At 45.0% G+C, this 16,194-nt stretch overlaps 1 protein-coding gene across 3 annotated transcripts in view; it reads right to left on the reverse strand.

The window, feature by feature from the left end:
• Window positions 1-16,194, reverse strand: part of RAP1GAP2 (RAP1 GTPase activating protein 2) — a 257,985-nt gene that overhangs the window by 114,478 nt on the left and 127,313 nt on the right. For all 3 annotated transcript variants that reach the window (XM_030185957.1, XM_030185956.1, XM_030185955.1), the window contains exons 3-8: window positions 13,991-14,035; window positions 11,533-11,565; window positions 9,301-9,510; window positions 7,030-7,133; window positions 5,350-5,428; window positions 3,536-3,589 (exon numbers count right to left, since the gene is read on the reverse strand). In XM_030185957.1, the coding sequence (XP_030041817.1) occupies window positions 3,536-3,589; window positions 5,350-5,428; window positions 7,030-7,133; window positions 9,301-9,510; window positions 11,533-11,565; window positions 13,991-14,035 (525 nt within the window). The remainder of the gene's footprint in view (window positions 1-3,535; window positions 3,590-5,349; window positions 5,429-7,029; window positions 7,134-9,300; window positions 9,511-11,532; window positions 11,566-13,990; window positions 14,036-16,194) is intronic.

Raw genomic sequence — 16,194 nt, forward strand, 5'->3', positions numbered from 1 at the left:
TCTCCGACGCCGCCTCGTTGCCTGCCCTGCTCTGTCTTCCCCTCACATCATGAATGCTCCTTTTAGTGAAATTGAGAGTTTCAGTAAAAGAAGCGTGCTGGACATGAAGGGAAGACAGAGCAGGGTAGGAAATGCGGCGGCGCCAGAGAGCGGCACTGGACAACACTTCAGCTGGGGGGATTGGGGACCCCCGCTAGCTAAGGTATTTGCTGCGACAGTGGGTGGGGAGCAGCTGGGCAGCAGACCAAAATGTGCTCCCCCACCTCGGGCTCTGGCCCCCTCCCACCTTGAGGTCTGCTTCCAACATGGTTCAAACTGGTGCAGATACAATGTTGCCTCACAAAACTGTCCAGGCTATTCACGGCTGGGATCCTCACTTGCCTCCATATCCAGACAGTGAACAATGGGCAAAGATGGTATTCAGTCTACAGACAAACAGCGTGTCCTTCTAAAAAGGAGCAAGTTGGTAAATCTTGTAGAAAACATAACAGTGCTATTACTACTACTACTAATTATCATTTCTATAGCGCTACTAGACGTACGCAGTGCTGTACACTTGAACATGAAGAGACAGTCCCTGCTCGACAGAGCTTACGATCTAATTAGGCCAGACAAACAGGACAAATAAGGAATAAGGACAAAGAGTAGCAAGATTCCAGAATCTCAATGACTACTACTACTTATTTCTATAGCACTACTAGACGTACGCAGCGCTGTACACTTGAACATGAAGAGACAGTCCCTGCTCGACAGAGCTTACGATCTAATTAGGACAGACAAACAGGACAAATAAGGGCTAAGGGAATTACTTGGGTGGGAATGATAAAACAGACATGGGTGCTGTACAAGTGGATAGGGGATAGGAGTTAGAAGCAGCATCAAGACGGTGGGCTTTTAGCCTAGATTTGAAGACGGCCAGAGATGGAGCTTGACATATGGTTTAGCACACAAGATTGGCCTCAGGCCCACAAAGGAGACCCAGAAACATCCCTACACTCCTTAATCCCCCGTTATTTCCCCTTCCAAAGTGAAAATAAAGATTGTGGCCTCTGTATTTAATTAGTAGCATTCACATGTATAGCTTTGCAAAATGGCTGACATACAAGTGTAAGTCCCAAAATACTTAACGTACACATGTAAGTGTCAAGTTTCCTACAATGATATTTCCCACATGTACATATGTAAAATGGCTGCCCCTACTGCACCTTCTGGCATATACATGTGCACTACTGCAGGTATTCTCTATGTTGGCAGATCCTTTTCTATAATACCACCAGAACTGAGCATGTCCTGACCTTGGTCACGTTACTTAACCCTCCATTGCCCCAGGTACAAAACACTTAGATTGTGAGCTCCCTAGGGACAAAGAAAGTACCTGTATATAATGTGTACAGCTCTGTGTACATCTAGTAGCGCTACAGAAATTAGTAGTAATAGTAGTAATCTTCGTTAGCTACCTGGTTATCACGGCATCCTGTACCATTCCTGATAAGGTGGACCATCTAGAAGCCCAATGGCCCCTCATTATTTTGTGACTGTATATCTCCTGCTAGACAGATGTGTACAGTTCCTGATTGGTCCCCGACTGTCACCTGTGGACTATTGGGGCTGTGCCAACTTTGGGCTTGGGAGAGAATTTTGAATAGGAGAGAAGACGACCCATTGGCATATACATCGCTCTGAGGAGAGGGACTAAATTGTCAGTAAGGCAATGAACTGCATCTTTCTGTGCTAAGTTCGGCATAAGGAAGGATTCAGGAGTAGATTTATGGCTTCTACCAGACTGAGAACCTAACTACCTGTGCAGGACAAGGACTCATCAGACTAAAACCTGATACCTACAGGGGGTTCGCTGTGGAACAGCTAAAACCCTGACGAAGAACCAATTCATCACTCATCTGCCGCCGGACCTGTGCAGACCTCTAAGGTACTTGTCTTATTTGCCAAGGACCGGTTATTACTCAGACACATGCCCCCGATATTCAACACTATTTAACTGGCCAGAACAGCTGTTGACCGGTTAAAAAGTGTTTAACTAGCTATCTGCCGATATTCAGCAGGGGATAACTGGCTATCCCCCACTGAATATCCCCAGTTAGCGGCTAACAGATAGCAAGTTACATTGTCCAATATAACCACCTATTTTGGCCGCATGAAAACGTGGGATATTTTTGGCCGGTTAAAAGATAACTGGCTAAGTCTGAATGTTGACTTAACCGGTTATCTTTAAACCAGCCAAAAATAAACCAGGCATTCAATGCCAGTCACCGGAAACAACCTGACATTGAATATCCAGGCTGAGTGCCGACTTCAGGAGTTAGCCGGTCTAACTCCCGAGGTCTGAATATCGGTCCATAGCCTAATATAGCTGCTAACTTTTTAACCCTTCTCAGGAGTATTATAGTTGTGTAACCAAATATATATGTATATATATTCATCTCTCTATTTGGTTAAGCTTCAGTATATTCTTGCAACTTTTGCCATATTTCCTAATTTGTCATCTATAATAAATAATATATTTCTACATTGGCGTTAAGTCCAGAGTAATTACTCACAGATTTTCTGTCATTGTATTTGCACCCACAGGGCCCCCCCATCTCACCCCTGCCCCCCTACCCCTATACCCCTGGTATAAAGCCATGCAGTAACATAGGTTACATTAGCAATCAGAAGATGAAGTTTGAAGAAAAGGACCTTTTCGTTCACACGTCCCCACCTTCAGCATTAGGGGTTCTTGGAGTCTTTTCTAATTGAGCTTGATAGGGATGGTCTGTCATTTGTAATGACGTAGAATATGCTGTTGATATTTCCTATGTCGCTTTAGGGGCATTTCTCAAATGGTTGCCTAAAGAGTGTGCTAAGCATGAATTCATTCATTCATTTAAGTATTTATATACTGCTTAGACCTAAGCGGTTTATAGTTTCACTTACAGCTACTGGGTCTGTCCCTAGTGGGCTCATAATCTAAGCAGTACATTGTACTACTGCTAGACCTGGGGTAACAGAGGGTTAAGTGACTTGCCCAGGGTCACACGGAGCTGCAGAGGGAATTGAACCTGGTTCCGTAGGTCCGTAACTCACTACACTAACCATTAGGCCAGGCCTCCACTCCAACTCTATAATGATAATTACGTGCGTAATTGCTGTTAGAGAATACTTGTATGGTTCTGCAGTTAGGTGCTTAACTTTAGGTCTGAACATGTTTGCTAGCTGAACGGCTGGTACAAATGCTCACATCTAACTGTTGTTGCTTAGGTGCATAACTGACAGTATTTTATAATCTTAGAACAGATGTGCTGGGCTGGGCCCGAACCCTGACCCACCCACGCCCCTCCCACATCCACACCCCCTTGTAGTTGAGTGCTAAAGAAATTGCACGCTAAGCTTTTAAAATACCAAGTGCAGTTGTGAGCAGCAATTAACTCCCAATTATAGCCAGTTATTAACACCAATTTTGCTATTTTAACAATTAAGAATTCTTCCCCTGAACCGTATTTTGTTTTTCACATGGTGCTCGTATGTTACATCATCTCACCTTCGGGTAAAGCACTGGATAAAACTTCAATCCGGAAGCATCGTCGCACAAAGCCTGCCCACCAAAAAGAAGAAAAAGGATGCGTACGTGACCAAAGAACAAGAAAGTGACTGACACTGAACAAATTATTCAAATCTAAAACTTACATCACACCGACTGGAGCTTCTGTTATTACTTGCCTTCTAAGGAAAATAGAACGTGTTGGCAGAAAAAGGCCGCATGTATGGTCTCGGTGGTGGTGTTGAGTGGAGGTCTACTTGTGTGCTGAATTTTATACTTTTCCGGCCGATCATCAGTGCTAGTTAACCGGCGTGAGAAAGCTGAGTGTTACCGCTTAGTGCATAGCAGCTAACTGGCTAGCCGCAAATATTCAGCGCCTCGCCAGCTAATTTTAGCAGCCAAATAGGACCGTCTAAATAGCAGTCCTATCTTAGGCCGCTATAAACTTAACAAGCCAGCGATGAATATTATCTTAACCGCATAAGTTTAAACCAGCACCCCCCCCCCCCCCCCCCAAAAAAAAACGGATAGTCAATGCCGGTTACCGGAAACGGCTCGGCACTGAATATCCGGGCTTAGAGCCAATCGCGGGACTTAGCCGGCCTGCCTCCCACGGGCTGAATAATGGCTGGTTTAGTTTTTGGACCCCAGCAGTCCTCTCCTGCTACTTTGAGCCTCCAGCTGAATCAGAACTATGTCTAGGATCCTTGCACTAGCAGGGCACGTCTGTAAGGTGGCACCTAGATGTAGGAGCTAGAGAAGCACCTACTGGAGGCCTTATTTTATTTAAATAAAAAAACGAGATGACTACTTTTCTTTATAGAATATTAGTAGTGTAAGCCACCTATTGCTTCCATACATGTTTGCACCTAGATGGTATAGACTGCAAGATTTTATAATCTGTACATGTAAGGGTGTGCTCTGCCAACACAACACCCAAATTCTGTCCATGATAACGCCCGCCTGCTAGATATGCACCGTTGCATCTTGGTGTGTACTTACAAGATACTGCATAGACGTAATATGGTCGTTTATGCACATATGTATCCACATACTGTAATACTGGCATTTATGTGTGACCTTGCCCCTTAAAACTATGCAGCACCTTGTAGAATTACCACCTCCTTCCCCCCCCCCCCCATGAAAATCCATGGAGGTTTTCCCCCCAATTTTACAATCCTCTCCCAACTTAACTCAATCATTGCTATGAACGGTCTGGGACCTAGCAATCGCACGCCCAACATCCAGCCACTAGATGTCACCACTGCACAATGACTATGGCTTCCGCCCCACCACAGCCTGTGAGCATTGCTTTCACAGTGCCACAGTCGGCCCGGGGAGAGGAAGACCTGACCCAAGAATCAAATTCAGGCCCTACACATGACCATTGGAGCTGCTTGTAAAATTGCCTTTTATTTTGTTAAAGATCCCATGCCACCTCTTTTTTCCTGCGAGCAAGTGACAGAGATGGGAATGGGACCCCTAGCAAAAAGAATGATTTCATGCTGGGGTCTTATGACCACGATGGAATTAAATATCATAAAGGTGATCACAGTTTAGGTGCTTAATAGTGTAATGCTGAAAAGCCTCAATGTTGCCACTCATTATGTTTTTGATTTTTGGAGGGTCGTTGGGTTAATTAGTTCCATTTAATTATTATTTTCACCGCGCTATTTTTCTTTAAAGGAACCTGTAAGAGTGTTCTATGAAAATGTGTGCAATAAAGAGGAGGAATGCTAGCTAAGGTTAAGTTGAAACCCTGTCCTGGTCCACTGGTCCCAACAGGTCTAATTCCGCAGAAGGACAGATCTCACCTTTGCAATCTGTGGGATGCTGGGAAGCTGGCTCAGTCCTGTCAAGGGGATTCGTTCATGTAGCGTTTTTGCTTTTGACCTTAGGAAGACAAAAGATGACAGACAATGGAAAGAAAATGCCACAGATATTTCAACTAATTACCAATTACTGCAATAACTCTCAGGACAGGACAGAAACAGTGAACAATCATTCAGCAGGCTGGAATTAACAGTATACTCCAGCAATACTGAGTAAGCTAAGGCTTTATGTAGGCTTGCTGTTATAAAGCTCACCACTGTGGTCTGAGAGGGTTGCTGACATTGTCCTAGAGCAGGGGTAGGCAACTCCGGTCCTCGAGAGCCGCAGGCAGGTCAGGTTTTCAGGATATCCACAATGAATATGCAGGAGATAGATTTTCATACTATGGAGGCAGTGCTTGCAAATCTATCTCCTGCATATTCATTGTGGATATCCTGAAAACCTGACCTGCCTGCGGCTCTCGAGGACCGGAGTTGCCTACCCCTGTCCTAGAGGAACACCTATCCGCTCTGGTTATCAGGATACATGGAATTTAATTGTACATAGTACTTCCATTTCATTGCAAATCTATTTAATGCATCTTCAATATGGACATCCGGAAAACCAGTCTGGCTAGATGCTCTTGAGAAGAAGAGCTGGGGATCCCTGTTCTTGACAAATATAACTGACTGTGAAGAGTGCAAAAAGTCTGCATGAGGCTCTGAGAATGGGTACGATTTATTAGGCAGAGTGAAACAGAACCAGGTGCTGCGCTATAAGAACATAAGAGTAGGCATACTGGGTCAGACCAATGGTCCATCTATCCCAGTATCCTGCTTCCAACAATGGCCCATCCAGGTCACAAGAACCTGACAGAAACCCAATTCGTAGCAACATTCCATGCTACCAATCCTGGCGCAAACAGCGGCTTCCCCCATGTCCATCTCAATAACAAGACTATGGACTTTTTAAATCCAGATCAAGGGTTTGCCATTACCATGGTTATGTATGCTCCAGAAATCCCAGCCTGGGCAGATTGCCAAGGAAAGTGCTAGAGGTAGCCATGCACCTTTCAAGAGGCAGATCCAAGGTGAAAGAGGATCACCCAGAGGAAAGAGGTGGACATGCCCTCACCTTTCATCTCAATGCTCGAGTTTCCAGGGGAAATCTACTCCCTCTAGATCCTGCACCTATGGGGTATGTCAGAGGTATGTCTGGTCCTGCAGCCAGTGAATTATTTATTTATTTATTACATTTGTATCCCACATTTTCCCACCTATTTGCAGGCTCAATGTGGCTTACATAGTTCCGTCACGGCGTTAGCCAGTTCCGGTATGAACAAATACAAGGTGATATTGTGGTAGACTAAGGTTCATTCATGTATGGTGACTACACTAGGGGAACTTAGAGAGGAAGAGGGAGAGTTAGGATATGTCCATTACGGTCTTTGGTTACGTTATGTCGCAGGTAACCAGAATGTATTCTTGCCTCCCATTTACGGCACAACTGAAGATTTGAGAAATGGATATGGAAGGTCTAGAACTACCTCTCCAATTCTTTCTTGCAGCCTTGAGGTAACTGGCATTTGTACATATCAAACTGCTGTGAATGTCTTGATGTCATATAAGACTGAAAAGAAATTCTAAAGAAACAAAACCAATGTTTTACTGTTGTTTCTGTACCTGAGCATAATCCTCAAATATTCGAGACCTTCTGCTTCTTCACACTTAATGGAAAGGATCAAATTCCCAAGGCTACTGGCAGTACAATAAAAATTTAAATGATCCTAAAAATAGAAAACAGTACAGAAGATTAATACGAAATCAGTACATAAGTACTGCCATACTGGCAGAGACCAAAGGTCCATCAAGCCCAGTATCCTGTTTCCAACAGTGGCCAATCCAGGTCACAAGTACCTGGCAAGATCCCAAAACAGTACAATACATTTTATGCTGCTTATCCCAGAAATAGACAGTGGATTTTCCGAAGTCCATTGGAGTTTTCTTTTAGGAAGCTATCCAAACCTTTTTAAAACCCCGCTAAGCTAACTGCTTTTACCGCATTCTCTGGCAAGAATTCCAGAGTTTAATTACATGTTGAGTGAAGAAATATTTTCTCCAATTCGTTTTAAATTTACTACTTTGTAGCTTCATTGCGTGCCTCCTAGTCCTAGTATTTTTGGGAAGAGTAAACAAGCGATTCACGTCTACCCGTTCCATTCCACTCAGTATTTTATATCCCTCTATCATATCTCCCCTCAGCTGTCTTTTCTCCAAGCTGAAGAGCCCTAGCCACTTTAGCCTTTCCTCATAGAGAAGCCATCCCATCCCCTTTATCATTTTTGGTGCCCTTCTCTGTACCTTTTCTAATTCCACTATATCTTTTTTGAGATGCGGTGACTAGAATTGCACACAGTACAGCCTCCTCTGTGTCAGATCCCGAAGACAGGAAAGCTGTTAGTCAAGGGTTTTAAAAATGGACGTGCTCTGGTGGCAGGAAGTCATTAATTTACTTCTAAACATTTGGTTAATTTTCTGCTTCCATGGCTAGCTGATGTCTGGTATGCTTTGGCCTGCTGCCAAATCACACATCGGCAGCAGTTCGGCTAATGACATAGAGCCTTGTACGGAAGTAACCTTGTGTCTCAACATGAAAACGACAGACCAATAAAGACTTTTAGGGCAATTCTACAACCAGATAGCCCAAATTACGCACCCCTTGTCCCCCGGTTCTATATATCGCGACTTAAGTTGTGTACGAAAATCCAATCGTACTCTGGATTTATGCACACAACTTAATTAGTTAACAAGCCAATCAGCACCGATAATTGCCAATTAATCAGCAATTATTGACATTAATTGGCATTAACTAGAATTTACACGCACAACTAAGCGTATTCTGTAATGTGATGCGCATAAATTCTAAGTCGCATTTTGAAAAGGGGGCATGGCCATGGATGTGGAATGGGCGAATCAGGGGCATTTCTAAAATCTATGTGCGTGATAATAGAATACACCTAGTCAGCACGTAATTTAGGAGTTGGCATTTACACCAAGTTTTAGTTAGCGTTAACTGTCCGCAACTAAATTTAGTTGCACGGACTGGCACTCAGCATATTCTATAAACCGCGTGGAAATTTATGCCTACATTTAGGTGTACTTTATAGAATACGCCTAGGTGTATTTCATTTCAGTGCCAAGTTTTTAGGTGTGATATATAGAAACTAGTATTAATTGCTTAACACAGTTTAGTATAAGGGTCCACTGATTCAGTAATTTTCCCTTCAGTTTTCCTATTATTATTATTTTGATAAATATTATGGCATATAGGGATAGAGTTATAAATAAGATAAATCTGTTATATAATCTATGATATGCCACATTGCATCTAATCTATCAAAAGCCAATGAGGCGCAGTACATACATCATAATAATATAAAGGCAGTGGCGTTCCTAGGGGGGCTGACACCCGGGGCGGATCACCGATGCGCCCCACCCCCCCGGATGCAGCGCCCCCCCCCCCCGGCGAAAGGACCCCCCCCGCGAAAGCACCCACCCCCCCCGATGCAGCGTGACCCCCCCCCCGCCAAAGGACACCCCCCGGGTGCAGCGCCCCCCCCCCCCCGATGCAGCGTGACCTCCCCCCCGCGAAAGGACACCCCCCGCGAAAGCACCCCCCCCCCCCCCCCGGGTGCAGCGCCCCCCCGCTGCAGCGTGACCCCCCCCCCGCCAAAGGACACCCCCCGGGTGCACGCCGCTGGGGGGGTGCCGCGCGCGCCTGTCCTCCGTTCGTTCCATGCTTCTTCTCTGCCCCGTAACAGGAAGTAACCTGTTCCAGGGCAGAAAAGAAGCATGGAACGAATGGAGGACAGGCGTGCACCCGGGGCGGACCGCACCCACCGCCCCCCCCCCCCAGGAACGCCACTGTATAAAGGCAACCAATACTCTACAAACCTTCCCTAGAAAATGCTTTCTGTAAGCTCTAGCTGTGCTTTTACATTCAAGCTTATAGCCATAGGTACTGGGGCTGAGGTTCTCTTCCTCTTCCTCACAGATGCTGCTCTCAGATGATGTTGGTGTACAGATATTTTCTGGGTCTTCAATCCAATAACCTCCAAACTGGGGTAGAATTATCAATGGAAAGGGACTTTCTTTCTCTAGAATCTGAAGGACAAAGCAAGTCAGTATCTTGGCCACTAGAAATAGCACACAAGCATTCAGATAAGCCATTCCCAACCCAATCCTCGGGGCACACCTAGTCCCATTAGGTTTTCAGAATATCCACACAATGAATATTCATGAGTTAGATTTACATGCAATTAAGGCAGCGCGTGCAAATCTATCTCATGCCTGGTACACCTGTCCAACTGGTCGAATCTTTTAAGCATCTTGGAGTCCACTTTGACACTGCCCTGACTTTACTACCCATATTTCCTCTACTGTGAAAAGCTGCTTTTTCTCTCTCCGGCTTATAGATCTTTGCATTCTTATCTCAGTGATGAGAGCTGTGCAACCCCTTCTTTATGCTTTGGTCGCTTCTAGGCTCGATTATTGTAATATTATTGATACGAGTCTTCCAGCTATCTCCCTTAAGAAACTTCAGACGGTTCAAAATACTGCTGTATGCATTTCTCCTCTTTTGAAACAGCATCACTGGCTTTCCATCAAGTCTCGCATTGTCCACAAAGTTCTCACCATCACTTATAAGGCTCCCCTCTACCTTGCTAGTTTGATTACCCCATATTGTCTCTCTCAGGTTCTTCGCTCAGCTTTTAATTCTCGTCTTACTGTCCACTGTGCAAGACTAGATTTTACCGGACACTCAGCCTTTTTCTGCCTCGCTCCTTTCTTGTGTAATTTTCTTCCTATAGATCAAAGATCGGAGCTCTTGTACCCTCGCTTTCGCTGACTCCTTAAAGCCCATCTATTTTATTCAGCATTTAATTGACCCCATCTAGATATTCACCTACTCAGTGGGTTACCTGGGTCCTGGGCTCAGCGGGTTCTCAACTTTCGTCCTATTTCTCTCTCTCTCCAGCCTCCCTTTCCCCTCTGCCTCCTCTCTCTTTAATTCTTCTCTGTCCTATTTTGTTATGGGGTTCCATCCTATTTCCCTTTCAGCATTGTACACCACTTTGATTTTTGAACTGAGAGGTGGAACAATTAAGTGCCTTAAACATATAAGTATACTTTGCCTCAAGGATTGGGTTAGGAATGGCTGATTCAGATACTTAGCAGGCTTCAATAAAGGAAGCAGAAGGTAGTGTTTTCTATTGAATGAGAAGCTCTAGAACACAGGATCAACCAGTGCCGTAGCGAGGGCGGCTGACACCCGGGGCGGGTCGCCGCTGCGCACCCCCCCCCTCCGGAGCGCACCCCCCCCCCCGGAGCACATTCTTAATTGATTTAGAAGCAAGGGGTGGGTGGCAGGGCCAATCCGCCCCCGAGTCCACGTCGCTGGGAGCTGCATCGGCTCCATTGGTTCCTTGCTCTCTCTGCCCCGGAACAACAAGTAACCTGTTCCGGGGCAGAGGGAGCAAGGAACCAACGGAGCCCACACTCCCCCCAGCGGCGTTCACCCGGGGCGGACCGCCCCACTGCCCCCCCCCCCCCTTCCTACACCACTGGGGTCAGTCAACACATGAGGCTGAAACAAGGGAGATTCAAAGGAAATGTGAGAAGATATTCCACCCATATAAAATTGTGCGTGTATTTCTTGTGGATATCATGACTAAGCCTCCCTTTTGTTCTTGTAGGGTTATTTTTACTCAGGTACTTTCTCTTTGAAAATTAGCTATGTGAAAATTGCCCGAAACATGTTTTTCATTTTGTTTCATAATTGAGAAGATTCGACTGCGTTCACAAATGCTTTGCTTATTCTTGGCCAAATTAGAACTAAGTGTGCTCCACTGATGTGGCATAAAAAAACCCTACCCAAACACTTTAGGGGGAAAGGGGGTGAGATATGATATACCACCTTTCTGTGCTTACAATCAAAGTGATTTACATGTACTTATTTTGTACCTGGGGCAATGGAAATTTTAATGACTTGCTCAGAGTCACAAAGGAGCTGCAGTGGGAATTGAACCCAGTTCCCTTGGTTCTCAGGCTGCTGCTTCTCCACTTCTTCTGGACCAACATATATACAACAAATATACCGAACAGATTACAAAGGTTTTACTGTACCTCATCAATGCTGGGATAAGGAATATAGTCTTCCTGAAAAAAAAAATAGAAACCATAAAAGTTATGTTTGATTCACTAATGGAATTATTAGTAACAATAGTCTTAGGGACACTTTTACTAAGGCGCGCCCAAAAGTGGCCTGTGCTGGTGTAGGCGCGTGTTTTGGACGTGCGCTGGTCCATTTTCTGAGTGCACCTGGAAAAAAGGAATTTTTTTTTATTGTGCCGAAAAACGGACGTGCGGCAAAATGAAAACCAGCGCGTGCCCATTTTCGGCCTGAGACCTTAACATTACCCATTGACTTAGTGGTAGGGTCTCCTGCGCTAACTGGGCGGTAAGTGTCCAGCGTGCGTCAACTGCTGATTACCGCCGGGTAAGCACCCCGCGTTAGAAAAATATTTTCTATTGTGTGTTTTGGGTGCGTGCTAAAAAATGGAATTACCGGCCGAGGCATGCGGTAGCCGGGTGGTAATGCCAATTTGATGCACGCTGGGTGCGCGTAGGCAGCTACACGCCTTAGTAAAAGGGCCCCTTAATTACCTAGCGTGTCATGTTTTTATATACTTAGTGCGCCTTAACCATACAAATTAGCATGAGGCAAGTGCAAAGGTTGCGTTGTAATTGTCGGGGGAGGGGAGGTCTTCTGCATTAAACCTGGTTGCTATTAGCACAGATGTACTTAACACCTCTTCATGAAGGTGCAGTAAATGAACCCATGTTAACTGTGCAAGCAACAACGCCCGGTAAGTACCTTGCACTTACTGCAGTATATTGTCTATGCCTGTTCTCCACCCATGACCCGTCTAACACAACGTGCAGTTAATGCGCAAAGAAGTGTGCACTGTTAGGTCACTGCAGTAGCAGTTACCACGTTTGTCTGGTAACCATTACCGTGTGTTAACGTGCCATAGTAAAAAGGACCCCCCCTATTCAAACAAATGGACACCTACCATGTATCTCCTGCAGAAAACATATATGCACGGTTGATTCTGAGAGAATGGAAGTCTTGGGCAAACCTGTGGGATCCGACCCCTGCCCAAGGCTTGAAAGCAACCAGCACCACCTGCCACTGTGTACCTGAGGTCTATACCTTTGCATGGCCACTGGAACTCCTGGCCTGCCAGATTAGACTAGAACGTGCTATGAAGACAGGGCCACTGTGGCAATGCAGGATACAGGACAGTAGGCCCTAATTACAACTTCCACAGAATTTGGCTTCTTGAGGTCCCCAGCAGCGACAGTGATACACATACGCTGGCTGCAGCCTGCTCTGGAGCTCTCCGTGTCACCCTTCCCACACATGCAGAAACAGGAAATTGTATCAGTAGGGGTGGGATGGGTCAGAAGTAGGGTTACCATATGTCTGGTTTTACCCGGACATGTCCTCTTTTTGAAGGCATGGCTGGGCAACCAGGCGGGTTTTGCCAGCCTGCCCGTTTGTCCGGATTTCCGGACAAACGGGCAGGCTGGCGGGCAGGCCTAATGGTGTCCTATCCCCTCCCCTTACCTTACTCTACTGCCCTGTTGGTCTAGTGACCTCTTCGGGGTAGGAAAGAGCCCACTTTTGCTGCCCGGAGTGCTGCCCTGCATTCTCTTCCCCTTGCAATGCTGATGGTCCCGGCACCGATTCAAAATGGCTGCCGAGAGTTGAAGTGGCCTTCCAAGACTTAATGCTGAAGGTCCCGGCGCCGATTCAAAATGAATCGGCGCCGGGACCGTCAGCAATGCAAGGTGAAAAGAATGCAGGACAGCACTCCGGGCAGGAAAGAGGGGGCTCTTTCCTGCCCTGAAGAGGTCACTAGACCACCATGGCAGTAGAGTAAGGTAAGGGGAGGGGACTAGGGGGTAGGACACCCTTAGGGGGGGTGTGGGTGGGGGGCAAGGGTGAAAGGGGTGGGGCGATATGTAACAGGGGGTGTGGCAGGGAGGGGGTGGGGCATGTGTCCTCTTTTTGAGGGGACCAAATATGGTAACCCTGGTCAGAAGGGACGCTCTGGATCATGCCGCAGGCAGTGTATGTGTATTGCTGCCCCTGCTTGGGACCTCAAGACCAGGTTTAAGATAGATGGATGGGGAGAATTGAAAGAGAGGGGGAGATACCGAACCATGGGTAGAGGAAGGGAAGAAAAAGTTGGTTCATACCATGGCTTGGAGGGGGGATGGGGGATGAGAGTGAAAGAGAGAATATAGATGCTAGGAAGAGACAGAAGGGGAGATCATGTGATCATAGCTGCAATTATTACTATTTTTTAAAATCATGACTACTAAATAATGAGGGGATGAAACCCTGTTCATAGTGAGTCCCCCCCCCCCTTCTCCCCAAGAGTATGATTTCTCTCCATATTATTATGTTCATATAAAACAGTTACAAAATCGGACTACACTGCATGTGATTAAGTAGGCCGAGTGAGCTGCACATACATTTCTTCTTCTCTGAGCCCAGAACCAACCAACCAACCTTATTCTTCTGGCTTCCAGTTTTCTGTTCTTCAATTTTCGGTGCCTGTTCAAACCAAATGCAAAACAGGTCATTGAAGACATTTCCCGTTCAATGCTCGATAGTGGTGTGAATAAATGGAATGCACTGGTTTTCCCTACCACACAACAGGAGGGCAAAAATGTTAGGGAAATGCAATATTAAAGAAAATTAATTTGTTAACTGGGAAAGCTGAATGTCTTATTTTCAGTGACTTTTAAAGTGATTTGCCTAGGGTGCCACAGAGTGCCAGTGTTGACCTCTGATTCCTGGATCAACCACGTGAAGGGCAATTCTATACCTAGGCACAAGTGGGTACATGGCCCTTTGCATGCTGTAAGTGCAGAGAAAAGTAGCACTTATGAGTGTTAACAGCTATTTTATAAGGGCATCTATAATTGCTATAGCCGCACAAATGCATGTGGGCAGAGCATGGGTGGGGTATGGGCAGGGCTCCCAGTTATGTACACCCTTTCCCCATTTAGGAGTCCGTAGATGCACCAGGTATATGGCTGGTGTAACGGTGGGCATCTAAATAGAGAGCACACTACACATATCATACATGTAAACTGCTTTGGTTGTACCACAGAAAGGTGGTATATTTATTTATTTGCAGCATTTGTAGTCCACATTTCCCCACCTATTCCATGACCCTTTACTTTTTATTCTATAATGGAATCTGGGCACCAGATATAATTATATAACAGGCTCTCACTGTGTGACATCATCGTGCCTAAAAGGAAGCAACCCTTTTATACAATTACATAAACATTGCCTTACTGGGAAAGACCAAAGGTCCATCGAGCCCAGCATCCTGTTTCCAACTGTGGTCAGGTCACAAAGACCTGGCAAGATCCCAAAAATGTACAAAACATTTTATACTGCTTATCCCAGAAATAGTGGATTTCCACCCAAGTCCATTTAATAACGGTCTATGGACTTTTCCTTTAGGAAGCCGTCCAAACCTTTTTTTTAAACTCCGCCAAGCTAACCGCCTTTACCACATTCTCTGGCAACGAATTCCAGAGTTTAATTACATGTTGAGTGAAGAAAGATTTTCTCTGATTCATTTTAAATTTACTACATTGTAGATTCATCGCATGCCCCATAGTCCTAGTATTTTTGGAAAGCGTGAACAGACGCTTCACATCCACCCGTTCAACTCCACTCATTATTTTATAAACCTCTCCTTCTGCCTTGTGTATTCATATTGTTGTTCAAAGTACTAGGTCAAAGTACTTAAGTAAAAGTAAATGTATATCTTAATACTTAAAAATAAAAGTATAGTGACAAAAATGTACTTAAGTGACAGTAAAAAAAAAAGTTATTGCCTAGTAAAAAGTAAAAGTACAATAACTGCAACAAATGCAACTATTGTTAACATTTTTATCCCAACAACTTTACTGCTCTACAATTCAATCCACTTTGCTTTTAATAAAACTACGTTTTGGACAATGACTGTCACTCCTGTGAGAGTGCCAGTGAGTCATTAACCCAGAACAGCTAAAAAGGTGTTTAACAACTGTACTATCAGGACGTGGATTGTTCTAATAAAAAGTTCCTTCAAATCAGGCCCGGCCCGCCATATTACTGATGTCTTCTGACTGGTTCTGCAGGTATTGATCAAAGGAATCTCTGTCTGAAGCACTTGACTTCCTTATAGTAAAGAATGCTTTACCTTCATCGTTGTCATTATCATCTGAATTAGAAGTAGTGTTAATTCATCACTTGCATCTTCCTTATTATCATCCTGCTGTCCAATTACAGAGCAGGTTTACACAAAGTTGAAATCATTGTCTGTTGTTCTAACAAAGTTTCGTCTTTTGGCAAATTCTGTTTGCATATCTTTGAGAATTAAGGCAAAAATGTCAACTCCCTAATTTCATAAAAGTCACCAAAAACTATGCGTGCAAATTTGGGCGCATTCCTAATTTGCGTGCACAATTTAATTGAATAATGAGCTACATAGCGCCAATAATTGGCTTTTCAACATGCAATTATTGGCACTAATTAGATTTGGCATTTATGTGTGGTCATGTAGGCAGGGGTGTAGCCAGACAGCAGATTTTGGGTGGGCCTAGGCAAGAAGTGGGTGGGCACCAAGTGTTCTCCACCCCACCAAACAAATATCTCAGCTGGTGGAAAAATGCTTCTCTCCACCTTGGCAGTCTGCAGCAGGCAGGCGC

This window comes from Microcaecilia unicolor, chromosome 13 (assembly GCF_901765095.1).
Source record: "Microcaecilia unicolor chromosome 13, aMicUni1.1, whole genome shotgun sequence".
Lineage (NCBI taxonomy): Eukaryota > Metazoa > Chordata > Amphibia > Gymnophiona > Siphonopidae > Microcaecilia > Microcaecilia unicolor.